Source organism: Ovis aries, chromosome 13, assembly GCF_016772045.2.
Source record: "Ovis aries strain OAR_USU_Benz2616 breed Rambouillet chromosome 13, ARS-UI_Ramb_v3.0, whole genome shotgun sequence".
Taxonomy (NCBI): Eukaryota; Metazoa; Chordata; class Mammalia; order Artiodactyla; family Bovidae; genus Ovis; species Ovis aries.
This window is the reverse complement of record NC_056066.1, coordinates 34126936-34143618: the sequence shown is the minus strand read 5'-3', so window position 1 is coordinate 34143618 and position 16683 is coordinate 34126936. Positions and strand designations below refer to the sequence as shown.

Here is a 16683-nt window from a genome sequence, read left to right as displayed (position 1 = left end):
ATACATGTTAGAATGTCATTCTCCCAAATCATCCCACCCTCTCCCTCTCCCTCTGAGTCCAAAAGTCCGTTATACACATCTGTGTCTCTTTCCCTGTCTTGCATACAGGGTCGTCATTGCCATCTTCCTAAATTCCATATATATATGTGTTAGTATACTGTATTGGTGTTTTTCTTTCTGGCTTACTTCACTCTGTATAATCGGCTCCAGTTTCATCCATCTCATCAGAACTGATTCAAATGAATTCTTTTTAACGGCTGAGTAATACTCCATTGTGTATATGTACCACAGCTTTCTTATCCATTCATCTGCTGATGGACATCTAGGTTGTTTCCATGTCCTGGCTATTATAAACAGTGCTGCGATGAACATTGGGGTACATGTGTCTCTTTCAATTCTGGTTTCCTCGGTGTGTATGCCCAGCAGTGGGATTGCTGGGTCATAAGGTAGTTCTATTTGCAATTTTTAAGGAATCTCCACACTGTTCTCCATAGTGGCTGTACTAGTTTGCATTCCCACCAACAGTGTAGGAGGGTTCCTTTTCTCCACACCCTCTCCAGCATTTATTGCTTGCAGATTTTTGGATCGCAGCCATTCTGACTGGTGTGAAGTGGTACCTCATTGTGGTTTTGATTTGCATTTCTCTAATAATGAGTGATGTTGAGCATCTTTTCATGTGTTTGTTAGCCATCCGTATGTCTTCTTTGGAGAAATGTCTATTTAGTTCTTTGGCCCATTTTTTGATTGGGTCTTTTATTTTTCTGGAATTGAGCTGCATAAGTTGCTTGTATATTTTTGAGATTAGTTGTTTGTCAGTTGCTTCATTTGCTATTATTTTCTCCCATTCAGAAGGCTGTCTTTTCACCTTGCTTATATTTTCCTTTGTTGTGCAGCAGCTTTTAATTTTAATTAGATCCCATTTGTTTATTTTTGCTTTTATTTCCAGAATTCTGGGAGGTGGATCATAGAGGAGCCTGCTGTGATTTATGTCTGAGAGTGTTTTGCCTATGTTCTCCTCTAGGAGTTTTATAGTTTCTGATCTTACATTTAGATCTTTAATCCATTTTGAGTTTATTTTTGTGTGCGGTGTTAGAAAGTGATCTAGTTTCATTCTTTTACAAGTGGTTGACCAGTTTTCCCAGCACCACTTGTTAAAGAGATTGTCTTTACTCCATTGTATATTCTTGCCTCCTTTGTCAAAGATAAGGTGTCCATATGTGTGTGGATTTATCTCTGGGCTTTCTATTTTGTTCCATTGATCTATATGTCTGTCTTTGTGCCAGTACCATACTGTCTTGATGACTGTGGCTTTGTAGTAGAGCCTGAAGTCAGGCAAGTTGATTCCTCCAGTTCCATTCTTCTTTCTCAAGATTGCTTTGGCTATTCGAGGTTTTTTGTATTTCCATACAAATCTTGAAATTATTTGTTCTAGTTCTGTGAAAAATGTTACCACATCTTCTTTATCCGTTCATCTGTCAGTGGACTCTTAGGTTGTTTCTATGTCCTGACTATCATAAATAGTGCTGCTATGAACATCAAGATTCACGTATCTTTTCAAATTAGACTTTTCTCCAGATATATGCCCAAGAGTGGAATCACTGGATTGTATGGTAGCTCTCTAAAGAATGTATTTTTAATTGAGTATTTTTAATAAGAGCTTTAAAAAGATATTCTAACCACTGCCTATAATTTGTAATCACCACTGTAGATGAATAATTGAAAGGAGAAAAGCTCTTTAGAAGCAGCAAATGAATCACAGCCGTGTACTTTGCCTTGCTCATACATGTGGTTCTTATGTTGTTGGCTGTTTTCTTTCTTAGATTTCAGAGTAGAAACTTTTCTTTTGCAGGAAGAATTTGAGTAGATGAGCTGGAAGACTGGGAGAGCTGAGACAGGAAGATTTTGCAGTCATTCTCCATCTGAAGCTATGATTTAAACATCAGCATTACGGTCAGTATTCAGAGAGAAATAGAACCATTCTGAGGTTATATACACATCATTGGTTTTGCCTGAAATTCTGAGAATACGGTAAAGGACGTTGTGAAGGGTGAGTTTGTTTCAGTCACATTCAACAAAGCAGAGCTCTGAGAAAAGTAAAGGTATCTCAGTCATAAGTTTGGGGACCACGAACATCCAGGGGGAGAACCATTCTGACAAATTGGGAAAGTCTGTTTGCCCAGTAGCCGTTTGTTCCAGTGTGTAAAAGAAAAGCCAAGCTTAATATATTGGAGTTTCCTTTTTGAACTGGGCTGTGGACACGACAAAGCTTTTATGGACTCTTGAGTTAGACTTTTAGTGTGTGTGTATTTTTTTTTAAGTCTTTATTAAATTTGTTCCAATATTGCTTTCATTTAATGGTTTGTTTCTTTGGCCTTGAGGCATGTGGATCTTAGCTGCCCGACCAGGGTTTGAACCTGCACCCCCTGCGTTGGAAGGCAAAGTCCCAACCACTGGACCACCGGGAAAGTCCCTGAGTTAAGACTGTTTAGAGGAAGGCAGGGCCAGGCATTGCAAGGGCAACAGAAGTGTCTTTCTGGGGACTGTGCTGTCTGCCCTGTTGCTCTGGGGCAGGATTTCTCAAAATGTGTTCCATGGAACACACTTCTCTAGGCTATTAATGCACTGAGGACAGGGCCGTGAAGATGGGTCTGTGCTACAGTGAGTTTGAAAAACATTCAATAACCTTCCTTCCTAAAGAGTCTCAGAAATGGATGAGTCTTGTGACTCTCCATGGGCGTATGGTTGGCAAGGCTCACTGGAGTCCCATGGAGCTCTTCTTACATGGCATCCTAAGTCCAATGTTTATGTGTTCATTAAGTATGTATTAACACCTGCCACGTCCATGTTAGATGCTAAAAATACAGCAGTAATTGAGGTCAGCAGGGCTTGTATATAGATAGCAAGATAAGAAGCAAATAAGAGCAATTATTTTTTTCCTCTTTAAAAAAATTTTTTTAAATTGGAGTATAGTTGCTTTACAATGTTGTGTTCATTTCTGCTGTGCCGCAAAGTGAGTCAGTTATATGTATACATATCCCTCTGTGTTGGATTTCCTTCCCGTGTGGGTCACCATAGAGCACTGAGTAGGGCTCCTTGTGCTGTATGGCAGGTTCTCCTTAGTTACCTATTTTACATATAGTATAAATATACTAGTGTGTATATGTCAGTCCCAGGCTCCCGACTCATTCCACCCCTCCTTCCCCCCTTGGGGTCTGTCCATTTGTTCCCTACATCTGTGTCTCTATTTCTGCTTTGCAAATGGGTTCATCTGTACCATTTTTTAGATTCCACACATATGTGTTAATATAGCAGATGTTTAAGAGAATGGTCTGAGGAGTGAGGGGTCTGGGTTTGAATCCTGAGTGCGCCGCTTACAAACTGCATGAACTTGAACAAGACACTTAACCTCTCTTTCAGTGTTGACATCTATAAAATGGTGATAATAGTGTCCACCTAGTGAGGTCGTTGTGAGGATTAAAATGATGAATCCGTGCTGGCAAATACTAAACCTTATGCAAGTGTGATCACAATGAAGGATAATGGCTGAGTGTGTTGGAAGTTGTGTGACACGTGTCTGGGGAGGAGGCGGTGGTGGAGCGGGGTCTTGGAATAGGGCGGTCCAGCTCTGCCTTGAAGCAGAGACCTGTAAAGAGGAGCAGCATTGAGCTGTGGAGATGGTACAGGGAGCGAACACAGAGGGAACACAGTTGCACACAGGCCTTTCTCATGCACAAGGAGAAGGGGATAAGGCAGAGGATGAGAAGGTTAGATAGCATGACGGATTCAATGGACACAAATTCGGGCAAACTCCAGGAGACAGTGGAGGACAGAGGAGCCTGCCTGGCATGCTGCAGTCTATGGGATGGCAGAGTCAGAAACGACTTAGCAAGCAAACAACGACAGCGGTCTCATGCAGGGAAATTTGGACGTGTGTTGTGCATACTAATTTGGTTCACAAATTCTAACACCTCTTTAAGATTAAATAAACAACAGCAAACTAGACTCGAAGCAGACTTCAACCTAAAAAGAGCACCTGTGAGAACCCCACAGCTAACTTCATACTTAATTTCGAAGGACTGAAAGCTTTCCACCTAAGGTCTAGATCAGCTTCAGAAAGGTTGTGGGATACAAGAGCATTATGTCTAATGAAACAATGTACATGCCTTAATTTTAAAATGCTTTATTGCTAAAAAATACTATCATTGGAGCCTTTAGCAAGTCAGTATCATTTTGCAATAGTAACATTAAAGGTCACCGATCACAGATCACAATAACAAATATAATAATGAAAAAGTTTGAGATACTGCAAGAATTACCAAAATGTGGCACAGAGACACTGTGAGCAAATGCGGTTGGAGAAATGTTTCTGATAGACTTGCTCAACAAAGGGTTGCCACAAAGCTTCCCTTAGCATTAAAAAAAACAGCACAGTATCTGCAAAGTGCAGTAAAGTAAAGCACACCAGAACAAGATGTGCCTGTACTTAGAAATAAATGTAATTAAGGAAGTATAAAACATGCTCATAAAGCTACAAAATATTGAACAAAATTTAAAGTCCCAAATAAATGGAAAAAATTCCCATGTCCACAGATCAGAAGACTTACTATATTAAAACAACAATACTCCCTAAATTGATTATAGATTCAATGCTGCTGCTGCTGCTGCTCAGTCGCCTCAGTCGTGTCCTACTCTCTGCGACCCCATAGATGGCAGCCCACCAGGCTCCCCCATCCCTGGGATTCTCCAGGCAAGAACACTGGAGTGGGTTGCCATTTCCTTCTCCAATGCATGAAAGTGAAAAGTGAAAGTGAAGTCACTTAGTCGTCTCCGACTCTTAGCAACCCCATGGACTGCAGCCTACCAGGCTCCTTTGTCTCTGGGATTTTCCAGGCAAGAGTACTGGAGTAGGGTGCCAATGCAGTCTTTATCAAAATCTCAGATGAATTCTTGCAGAAATCAACAAACTGACCCTAAAGTTCATAGAGAAATTTAAGAGACCCAGAATAGCTAAAACAATCTTGAGAAAAAAGCAGAATTAGAAGACTCACCCTTCCTGATTTCAAGACTTAATACAAAGCTACAGTACTCAAGACAGTTGTTCTGGCATAAGGATAGACATTAATGTTTGGAATAGAATTGATACACTAGAAATAAACTCCTACGTTTATGGTAATTGTTTTTGTCAGTGATGCCAAGACAATTCATTGGCAGATAGTGTCTTCAACAAATAGTCTAGGACAACTGAATATCAACACACAAAAGAATGAAGTTGGATCCTACCTTACACTGTGTATAAAAATTATCTCAAAATGAATCAAATTTTTAAATGTAAGAACTAAAACTACATCCTTCTTAGAAGACAACATGAGTGTTAATCTTCATGACCTTGGGCTAGGCAATTAATTTTTTAAGACATAACACCAAAAGCATAAGTGACAAAAGGAAAATAGGTAAGTTGGATTTCAACCAAATTAAAAACTTTTGGGATTAAAAGACACTCTCAAGAGAGTGAAAAAACCCTACAGAATGAGAGGAAAAACTTGCAAATCATGTAACCTAATAACGTACTTTTATCTAGAATATATCAGAGAAGGCAATGGCACCCCACTCCAGTACTCTTGCCTGGAAATTCCCATGGACAGAGGAGCCTGGTAGGCTGCATTCCATGGGGTTGCTAAGAGTCGGGCACGACTGAGTGACTTCACTTTCACTTTTCACTTTCCTGCATTGGAGAAGGAAATGGCAACCCACTCCAGTGTTCTTGCCTGGAGAATCCCAGGGACGGGGGAGCCTGATGGGCTGCCGTCTATGGGGTCACACAGAGTTGGACACGACTGAAGCGACTTACCAGCAGCAACAGCAGAATATCTAAGAACTCTTTACAATTCAAGAATAAAACGATAACCTACTTCATAAATGGGCAACTATCTGAAACAGGCAAAGATATATAAATGGCCAATAAGTACATGAGAAAACTTTCAATATCACCAGCCATCACAGAAATATAAATTGAAACCAAAGGAGATACTGTGTCCTACCCTCTATGAAAGATGGAAAGTAACAAGTGTTGGTGAGGACATTGAGAAATTAGAACTCTCATACATGGCTGGTAGGAATGCAGAATCTTTCCAAACAGCTACTTTGGAAAGCAGTTTTGCAGTTCCTAATATAGTTAAAGATAGATTTTACCTTATGACCCAGCATATCCACTCCTAGGTGTATGCCCAATAGATATGAAAGCATATTTCTATATAAAAACATAACATAGAAGTATTATTATTACGTATTTTTTTTAGTTTACTTTACAATACTGTATTGGTTTTGCCATACATCAACATGAATCTGCCACGGGTGTACACGTGTTCCCAATCCTGAACCCCCCTCCCACCTCCTTCCCCATACTATCCCTCTGGGTCATCCCAGTGCATCAGCCCCAAGCATCCTGCATCGAACCTAGACTGGCGATTCATTTCTTACATGATATTATACATGCTTCAATGCCATTCTCCCAAATCATCTCACCCCCTCCCTCTCCCACAGAGTCCAAAAGAAAGATGGTAACGATAACCCTGTATGTGAGACAGCAAAAGATATGCAGATGTATAGAGCAGTATTATTTTTTAAATTTTATTGAAGTATAGTTGATTTACAATGTTTGGTTAATTTCTTCTATAAAGCAAAAAGATTCAGTTATACATATATATACTTTGTAATATTCTTTTCCATTATGGTTTATCACAAGGTATTAAATAGAGTTCTCTGTGCTATACAGTAGGACTCTATTGTTTGTCCATCCTATATATAATAGTTTGCATCTTATAGCAGTATTATCCACAACTGCCAAAGAATGAAAATAATCCAAATGTCCATTAACTGATGAACAAACAAAATGTTGTGTATTCATATGATAGGCTGCTATTCGACTATAAAGAGGCATGGAGTACTGATACATCCTATGACAAAGATGAATATTGCAAATATACTCACTGAAAGAAGCCAGACACAAATGACTGTGTGTTATATGATTCCATTTATATGAAGTTTCCAGAACAGGCAAATCTATAGAGACATAAAGCAGATTAATGGCTGCCCAAGACTGTATTGTTGTAGGGGAAATTGAGAGTGACTGCTGATGGGTATGTGGTTTCCTTTGGGGGTGATGAAAATGTCTAAAACTGATTTGATAATGGTTGTACAGAATATATGAAAATCCATTGACTAGTACACTTTTAACTGGCGAATTGTATGGTGTGTGAATTGTATATCAATAAAGCTGTTGTCTATAAGGAAAAAGAATGTTTCTTGGAGGTACAGCTGTCAACACTGGTGATAGCTGAGTTTTGGGGAGTGAGGACTAGGAGGGCAGAAAGTATGACTCCCAAATCCTGGCAGCTTCTGAGGAGAGGAAAGACTGGGGGAAGGAGGGTTTTCTTTGTTTTTCTTTTTGCGTTTGTTTGTTCATGAGGAAGGCCAGCTTTGAGACTTGAGATTTCTGTTGTGGACATATAAAGTGAGGTGCCTGTTGAATATCCCAAAGAGGTATTAAGTAGATAGTTGAACATGATGCCAGAACTCTGAGGAGCAACTCTTGACTATAGATGGGATTTAGGTAACAAGTAAGTTCATCTGAAAGGATGACGACAGAAAGAGTTTGTTCATGAGGCTCAGGTTGGGATGGGGTAGAGGGGAGGCAGCCAGCCAAGGAGGCAGGAAGTGGGAGAGGGTGGGGTCCTTGAGCCCAGGTGACCAGGATGATGGTAGTTCAGAGGTGGGGACCCCAGACCAGAGTGGATTGAGAGGGGCTGTGCAGAAAAGCAGTGGAAGCAGTGAGGCAGCTGTTTCTAGAAATTCTGATGAGCCACACTCTGGGGGAAATTGCTCCCAGATCGTTTCCTGCTTGGCTGAAACACCAAGTGCTGGTAGAGTTTGAGGTCATCTCTTCTATGGGGCCAACTCTTGCAGGTGTAATTACTGTATCTGGGACACTACCCATTGTAGGTAGAGGTGAGGCAGGAGGGTGGTGCTGGGCTGGAGTCCAGAGAAGGGTCCTCAGACTTTGTACTGTTTGTCCTCTGATGATTTTGATTTTCTTTTATTATTTTGATTGGGAGAAAGCTGAGAGAATGATTTTATTGACATGATTTTTTTGAAATTTAGGTTGAAATGTTTAAAAGATCTTTTATTTGAGCTGGAAAAGGTGTGGAGAAAAGGGAACCCTCCATCACTGTTGGTGGGAATGTAAATCAGTACAGTCACTTTGGAAAGCAGTGTGAAAGTTCCTTGAAAAACTAAAAATAGAGCAACTGAGCAACAACAAGAGCTACTATATGATTGAACACTCCAATCTCTGGGCATATATTTGGAAAAGACAAAAACTCTCCTGGGAAAAGATACATGCATCCCATCATTCATAGCAGCACTATTTACAATTTGCCAGGACATGAAAGCCACCTAAATGGTCATCGACAAATGAATGGATAAAGAAGATGTGGTCCATATATACAACAGAATATTATTCTGCCATAACAAAGAAGGAAATATTGCTATTTGCAGCAACATGGATGGCCCTAGAGAATATCATATTAAGTGAAGTAAGTCAGAGAAAGACAAATATCATACGGTATCACTTATATGTGGAATCTAAAAAAATGATACGAAGGAACATGTTTGCAAAGAGAAATAGACTCATAAAGAAAACAAACTTATAGTTACCAAAGGGGAAGAGGGTGGGATAAATTGCGAGTTAGAGATTAACAGGTACAAAATACTATATATAAGAGAGATAACCAACAAGGCTCTACTGTATAGCACAGGAAATGATATTCAATATCTTAAAATAACCTATAATGGAAAAGAATCTGAAAAAGAATAGATATATGTATATGTATAACTGAATCGCTTTGCTATAATGAGAAACTAACCTAACATGGTAAATCAACTGTACTTCAATGAAAAATTAAGAAAGTTGAAAACAAACAATATTCATTTGAAATCAGATTAAAAAGAAAAGACATCCTACAAGCTTTTGTTAATTGAGTCCATGTAGGTCTTTTTAGAGCAAAGTCCTGGCTGTGCCTACATCACTGCCTCACAGCTCTTCAGACATTAGTGGATCCCAACTTTGGGGCTCCCAAGACTACAGCCGATCCTGAAGTGAGGTGGAGGGAACAGGGTGATTTTCTCAAAAGGTGCACCTAGGAATGCCTAAGTCTGGTACCGTTTCGTAAGCCTGTTTATCGGAATGCCACATGGGCAGCTGGACTTTTGAGGGTGAAGAATGAGTGCATTTCCAGGCAGGTCATCCTTGCACACAAATCACTAGCAGCTAGAAAGCCTCAAAGGTGTATGAACCGTGGGCCTTACCATTTGCATCAGTGCATTCTTTCCCCAGTGCTCCTTTATTCATTTAGATTGTGTGAAAGCAACTGTTTAAGACACATGGTCCGCTCTCTACGCCAGCCCTTCAAGATGCCGAAGGGGAAGAAGGTGGCCCCAGCCCCGGCCATGGTGAAGAAGCGGGAGGCCAAGAAGGCGGTCATCCCCCTTTTTGAGAAGAGGCCCAAGAATTTTGGCATTGGACAGGACATCCAACCCAAGAGGGACCTCACCCGCTTTGTCAAATGGCCCCGCTACATCCGGCTACAGCGGCAAATGGCTATTCTCTATAAGCAGCTGAAAGTGCCTCCTGCAATTAACCAATTCATCCAGGCCTTGGACCAACACACAGCTACTCAGCTGCTTAAGCTGGCCCACAAGTACAGACCAGAGATAAAGCAAGAGAAGAAGCAGAGGCTGCTGGCCCGAGCTGAGAAGAAAGCTGCTGGCAAAGGTGATGCCCCCACCAAGAGGCCACCTGTCCTTCGAGCAGGGGTCAACACTGTCACCACCCTGGTGGAGAACAAGAAGGCACAGCTGGTGGTGATTGCTCACGATGTGGATCCCATCGAGCTCGTGGTCTTCCTGCCCGCCCTGTGCCACAAGATGGGGGTTCCCTACTGCATCATCAAGGGCAAGGCCCAGCTGGGGCGCCTGGTGCACAGGAAGACGTGCACCACCTTAGCCTTCACACAAGTCAACTTGGAGGACAAGAGTGCCCTGGCTAAGCTGGTGGAAGCCATCAGGACCAATTACAATGACAGATACGATGAGATCCGTTATCACTGGGGAGGCAGTGTCCTGGGGCCGAAGTCAGTGGCTCGCATCACCAAGCTAGAAAAGGCAAAGGCCAAAGAGCTGGCCACCAAGCTGGGCTGAGTGTACACTATTGAGTTTTCTGTACATAAAAGTAATAAAAAAGATTCTTCTTCAAAAACAAAGAAAAAAAAGACACATGGTCCTTCAAGTAACAACCTTCTCTTGAGAACTTGGACTATTCCTTAGGCTGTTAAGCACTTTGGATATTCTGGGCAAACATCATGTCTCGAGACCATGATTAAAGACTATGCATTTTGGATGAGCCCAAGTGGTGTTTATTTTCTCTTTTACAAGGCAGGGGTGGGGGTGGTGGTGTGTGTGGGGGTGTGGATGTGGGTGGGTGGGTGGGTGGGTGTGTGTGCGTGTGTGCGCAACCCTGTACACTTTGGTAAGTCGGATTTTTAAAGTTGTATCTGACTTCTCTCAGCTCACATTTCTGCCTTTTCTTATAAGGAATGTAAGTGGCTGATCATAAAACCTTAGTTTTAAAACCCAGTGTTTCCTAACTGGCTTGGCATGATATGAGAAAATATGCTGGTTTTTCAAGCTCTGCTAAAAGCCTTCTTGTAAGGATTTTTTCCTTGTATGTGTGGTTGGAAAACTTATTTTGATGTGGTTATTGTTGTTTGGTTGTATTTCCTTGTGCATGTAGAGGGCGTGCAGTTTAGGGATTTTGAGGGAAGAATTTTTCAGGGTTACTTTCATGAAAACAATCTTCTTCTGAAAGAAGCATCTTTGTTCTCAAGCACAGATCCACAGGGTTTTTAATTATTATGGGAAATCACTATCAGGAGTTTGCCCTACTTGAGGAAATCACCAGCTTCAAAGAAACCATGAGTCCAGAATCTGTTGTTTGTTGTTTTTTTTTTCAGCTGTCCTCTGCCCTGGGTTTAGAGATCTCTACTAACTTCCGCTTATGGGACAGTTAGAGTCTGGTTATCTGGAAGGAATCATTTGAACCTTAACCTGTCATTTTGCCTACAAGGCCGGGCTAAAGGGCACTGTTGATTATCTTGATCTTAAAAGAGCGAGAGATGGTCAAAAGAGAAAGCCTTGGTGTGCTCCGCTCACCGTGGCCCCTGAGAACAGCCTGCCCTGGTCCCTCATCATGCTCAGGTCTCGAGGTCAGTGTCCAGGTGTCTTGTAATCATTTGCAGGTGACCAGACTGCGTTTAGCAGGTGCTGCTGACAGCATTTCAGATCCATCCATGGAGGAAAACTGATTCCATTTTCTCTGCGCAAGGGTGGGTCTGTGCAAATAACTTTGTTTCTCAAAATCATCTTGTTTGCCTTGGGCTGCAGCCAGACCTCTCATGTGAGTGGTGTGTGCTGTGTCACAGACCTCAGCCCGGGAGCCTGAACTTTGCTTTGTCCATCAGATCAAGGAGACGGGGTGTGTATGAAGCCGGCAGCTGGCCCTTGGGAGACTCCAGGGGGCCAAAAAAAAAAAAGGATGTTCGTGAACCTATGTAGACAGAACCTTTGGGCTGATTTCTCTGAGGTTTGGGACTCTAGGTAACAGGAAGAGAGGAGAAGCCAGGTAAGGACTTTTGGATTTTCTGAGATTACTCCATTTGGCTGCATTTAGAAGGCTCGTTAGCATTTCACGGGCTGGTAGGGGCCTTGTGCTCTTTTCTTGGTGGGGTTGGGGTGTGTGTGTATGTTTGTATATGTTTGGTGAGGGGAGTGGTCTCTGCTTTTTGAATGTTGATAATGTACTTAGGTTTGGGCATTTTAGCTAACAATGCCACTAGTTGACTGTTTAAGTAAAAACTAGGGTTCTTTAAAAAAAAAAAAAAAAAACCTGTCCTACTACCAAAAACCTAGTACTGTCTGGCTTTCTCTGCAGGAAAAATAAATAAGTCCGTAAAAATCCTTCAGGCATTATTCTTTGTGATCTTTTATTCAATCCAATTTATGATGAATGTCTTATTTCAAATAAAACTTACCATCAAGCAGGAAACAGTAACTGTGGAAGAATATAAATACACTTTTGGACTTCTCTGTACCTTACCTGGTCCCAGACACACACACAAACATACACAGAGACATATACACACAGAGACAGACACACACATGCCCTCATAGACACACAAAGAGACAAAGACGCACGCACACAGACATATATACACCCTCCTTGTAGTCTGATTTAAAAACAGTAGGTAGCAAGCATCTTGAAGGGCAAACAGAAGGTACAATATAATCAAGTAAGCAGTTGAATCGAAATTGGAACAAGTCTGGACTTTTCACTTTCATTTGGATACTATTACTAACTCTCTCTGCCGGGTTTAGGCTTTTCAAACATTCTTTGGCCCTGGGAGGGAGTTGTATAACCATAAAACTGGAGAATCCTGGCCCTAGAATAAATGTTCCTTTAAAAACCCCAAGGACAGAAAATTGAACACAGCTGTGTAAGAGAAAAAGTAGGGGGGAAAAAAAGAAAGTGGAGTGATGGTTCAGGGCTGTGGGCGCCCTGACCAAGTTTCCCAGGGCGTTGGGGCTGCGGTTTCTGGGTGGAAGCTGGGAGCTCCAGTGTTCTTTCTGAAAGTTTCAGGACAAGGTCAGGACCTTCCTTCAGCGAGGTGGGTTCCTGTGATGTGGTGCAGAGTACATCCTGGTTGGTGGCCTGTCTTGTCTTGGGCATAGTCTTTTGTTTTCCCCTGAGACCATTGGGGTTTCCGGTCACTTGCTGAGAAGCCATTATTCCGCAAACCTCCCAGTTTCTACTTAAAATTAAACCTCAGAGCCTAAGCAGTTGATACTGGAATTAGAAGATAAGACAAGAGTTTTGAGCCGCAGATTGCAGCTCCTCTGGCCCCTCAGTCACGGAATTTTCCAAACAATGATGAGACTTCCAGCGTGTGCCCTTGGGATGAAAACCATGCTGTCACCTCTCTGATGTTTGCTGGGTGGGTCCACTTGTTTGGTTTATAGACCCCAGGAAGCCATGCCTGTGGACCCCAGCCTCTGTGCAGCCTGGGATTAATCAGTTAGCTCTTTGTCAGACCGTGTAATGATGATTCATGCGTCTTCCTCTACAAGATTAGATTACTGTAATTTTCATATCCTGGACTGCCCACTGGGGATTTGAATTAATACTTGTTGGTATAGAAAGCAGGATCGTGTTTCTAGGGAGAAAAAAAGCCAAGCTTGCCCACTTGGCCATCGGCAAAAAATATTTAGGGAGGGCCCTGTTAGCAGTGTGATTCAGGAAAGCAATCCTGTCTTCAGGGCTCACCAGGCAATTAGCTTACAAAAAGGCCTGCAGACCAGGCCTCCCGGTGCTGGGAGCCCAGGTGCCATGGATTTGCATAAGTGATGCTAAAAGATCAGAATGCACTGAGGCCTTTGCCAGGAAGCCCTGCAGGGAAATCAGGCCTCATCTAATAAGGAAACTCTTCCCCAAAGATTTTGGTATGTGGAGAGGAGGTGAACTAATTCAGGCTTGTGAAACTGTCTTGCTGAAGTGAGCAGGACTGTAATCACAGACTAGAGACTGCGGGGGGAGCAGTGAGGGGCAATGAAAAAACTTTTTTACTTTATAAAAACTCTGTCTGGTACTTTCCCTGTAAAATAGATATTATTCATCCCTCTCTTCCAACAAACATTTTTTGAGCTTTTACTGTGTCTTGAAAGTGAAAGTCACTCAGTCATATCCAAGTCTTTGTGGTCCCATGGACTAGTCCATGGAATTCTCCAGGCCAGAATACTGGAGTGGGTAGCCCTTCCCTTTTCCTGGGGATCTTCCCAACCCAGGGATTGAACCCAGGTTTCCCGCATTGCAGGAGGATTCTACCAGCCAGGCACTGTTTTTTCATACTGTCCATGGGGTTCTCAAGGCAAGAATACTGAAGTGGTTTGCCATTCAGTTGGTGATGGACAGAGAAGCTTGGTGTTTTGCAGTCCATTGGGTCACAAAGAGTCGGACATGACTGAGTGACTGAAGTGAGTGAGGCACTGTTCTGGGGTACCAGAAATGAAATCATCTACACAGCAGACAAAAATCTGTCCTGGTGGAATTCACATTCCCAGGGCACCGAGGTGGGAATGTGGGCCATGCTAAGGACTTGGGAGAACCTGGAATAATTCCTAAATAAGCATCATCCTTTGGGGATGTATCTGCCAACATGTTTCTCCTCTCTTTGCTCTGATGCAGTATGTGTGTTGCATCCCACAGATGAGGTTACCAGACATTTCTAATAGCACCTCCAAAGGGAATTTTCCCCATGCATGCTACTAAGGAGTCCACACTGGTATAACAAGTCCAGCAGATGACTTTGGGGTCTTTGAAGGGATCGTCCACTCTACACCGAGTCCCTGTTTGAGGGAGCTGAGGTGTGATCCAGAGTTTTTATCTGTATTTCCGGTCTTGCTGTCTCAGAAATACTTCTCACTCCTGAACGCCTGGTGCTGACCCACTTGATCTCTCCTGGATCCCCTTCCGCCATCTGTATTACACTCTTCTTTCTCAGAATTCTCTTCAGTTTTCTCTGGTGACTGTGAGACAGTGCTTTGCCTCAGAGTCCCAGAATCTCAGGCTTTTAGAACCAAACCAGACCTTGGGGTTGACCTAGACCAGCAATTCTCTGGCCTCTGGACTGAGACCAAGCTGTCACCTGAGGCTGTGAAATGAGAACGATCAGAAAGTGAATTCTGTTTCAGAACTTAATCAATGGGTCTCCATATCGTTCCCTTATTTTCTTTTCTTGAAACTTTCCAGTTTTTAGCATCGCCCACCTACCCCAGAAATTCCTCCTCCTGAACTCGCATGCACTCTCAACCCCCACCCAGCCTTGCCCCCGTGTTGCCTGCTCGGTTGACCCCAACCCTGCCCCCTGTTCTCCCACGCACCCTGTTCTCCCACGCTTAGACGTGTACAGACAGCGCTCTCCTCCTCAGCGCTGTCACCCCAGCCCCCAAATCAACCGTGTCTGGGTTACCTTTAGGGTAGGAAGTCACCACCCTTTGTGCCTCCAGGGATCTCCAGCGGGAGCCACAGACACACTTGAAGCTACAACGCGTAGTGGTTCAGCTTTATAGAATTATTGTACTGTGGTTCCGCTTTATTACAGGTTTATTAGGCTTCTGTGGGTTGGCCCAAGTGTGCAGCCATCACTTAAGACTTGTGTTTCTGGAGGAGAAGAAGGATCGTGATGCCGGAAACCCAGTGGTGGGCACTGTGCCCCCTCCTCGGGCTGCGTGGGGTTTCGGGGTGTGCAGAGGCCGGGCACGTGGTTACAGAGCAAGCAGCCCTGGTTCTTTGTGTCCTCAGTGCATCTCTGGGGTCTGGGTGTTGCTCCCAGTTCCCCTCTGTAGCCGGTGCAGAGATGGACTCTTACACAGCACCCCAAGGAGGACCACAGGGATGTCGTGTTTCATGCAGAAATCAGGGCTGTCCATTCTCTCTTGTTGTTTGGAGTCAGCCAAGGAAACCCACCTCCCCCACCCCCCAGCCCCTTTTTTTATTTTTGATTTTGTGTTGGGATACAGCCGATTAACAATGTTGTGATTGCTTCAGGTGAACAGCGAAGGGACTCAGCCATACGTACACATGTATCCATTCTTCAAACTCCCATCCAGGCTGCCCCATAACATCGAGCACAGTTCCCTGCGCTGTACTGTAGGTCCTTGTTGGTTATCTGTTTTAAATATGCAGTGTGTTCATGTCCATCCCAAACTCCTTAACTATCCCTTCCCCACATCCCTCCCACTGGTGACCATAAGTTTGTTCTCTAAGTCTGTGAGTCTCTTTCTGTTTTGTCGGTAAGTTCATCTGTTTATTTCTTTTTAGACTTTGCATATAAGGGATGTCATACGATATTTCTCAAGGGAACCCCTTTTGGTGCTACGCTTTGTGATGTCAGCCCCCTCATGGAAAGGAAAGAACTTCTGAGTCTTCTCCCGTGTGCAAGCGTCTCCCTGCACTGCTGTATCATATCTCTCTGAGCCAGTGTCCCCACTTGAGAAGCCACCTCTGCATTTCTGCCATGCGATGAATCGACAGCAGTCCCATACTTTTTAATCTGTAGCAGCCGAAATAGAGTAGGTCACACTCTGTACATCTCCGATTACTCTCAAGACTCTGAGTGCGGTGTCCAGGAATGCAACGCTGGTCCAGCCCTCTGAGAGGCTGTGTGCCCGCAGCCAGGACTCATAAAACAGGGGCCAGGCCTCCCCCTCTCTCCCAGCAAACTCACATTTCATCTGGACCGTGAGCCCAGCAGTTCTGCTCCTGCTGCGCGTTTCTCCACACCCATCATTCTTGAAGCTGCAGCCTGGGAGAGAGGGCTTGGCTTGCTCATCTGGTGTTCGAAGCCAGTGACCTACACATGACCTTGGAGCTCGAAATATTGTCCTCCAAACCAATGAAGCTCTCCATAAGCTTTGAGAGGGAGGGAGAGAGGGAGAGAGAGAGACAGACAGACAGACATTGATTGATTGATTTAGACTAACTGGGAGAGGGTGCTTTATTGGTTAAAAATACTGTTA

General features: G+C 43.3%; 2 protein-coding genes and 1 long non-coding RNA gene across 6 annotated transcripts in view; 2 read left to right on the top strand and 1 right to left on the bottom strand.

Annotated features, from left to right (window-relative positions):
- The window catches only part of LOC101116334 (large ribosomal subunit protein eL8-like), a 119114-nt gene that overhangs the window by 64639 nt on the left and 37792 nt on the right, over positions 1-16683 (top strand). Inside the window, exon 3 of one of the 2 annotated variants that reach the window (XR_009596050.1) lies at positions 1850-11734. Coding sequence is in view for 1 of the 2 variants with exons in the window: in XM_060397446.1 (XP_060253429.1) it covers positions 9346-10254 (909 nt within the window). In the remaining variant the exon portion in view is untranslated. Of the gene's footprint in view, positions 1-1849; positions 12256-16683 lie in introns of those variants that run through there. The other variant, XM_060397446.1, reaches the window with a different exon arrangement.
- Positions 11216-16683, top strand: part of SVIL (supervillin) — a 185971-nt gene continuing 180503 nt past the window's right edge. For 2 of the 3 annotated variants that reach the window (XM_042230629.2, XM_060397440.1), the window contains exon 1: positions 11572-11734. Coding sequence is in view for 1 of the 3 variants with exons in the window: in XM_060397444.1 (XP_060253427.1) it covers positions 11303-11318 (16 nt within the window). In the remaining 2 variants the exon portion in view is untranslated. Of the gene's footprint in view, positions 11319-11571; positions 11735-16683 lie in introns of those variants that run through there. The other variant, XM_060397444.1, reaches the window with a different exon arrangement.
- The window catches only part of LOC132657624 (uncharacterized), a 4949-nt gene continuing 247 nt past the window's right edge, over positions 11982-16683 (bottom strand). Inside the window, exon 2 of the long non-coding RNA XR_009596051.1 lies at positions 11982-16576. This is a non-coding gene — a long non-coding RNA (uncharacterized LOC132657624). The remainder of the gene's footprint in view (positions 16577-16683) is intronic.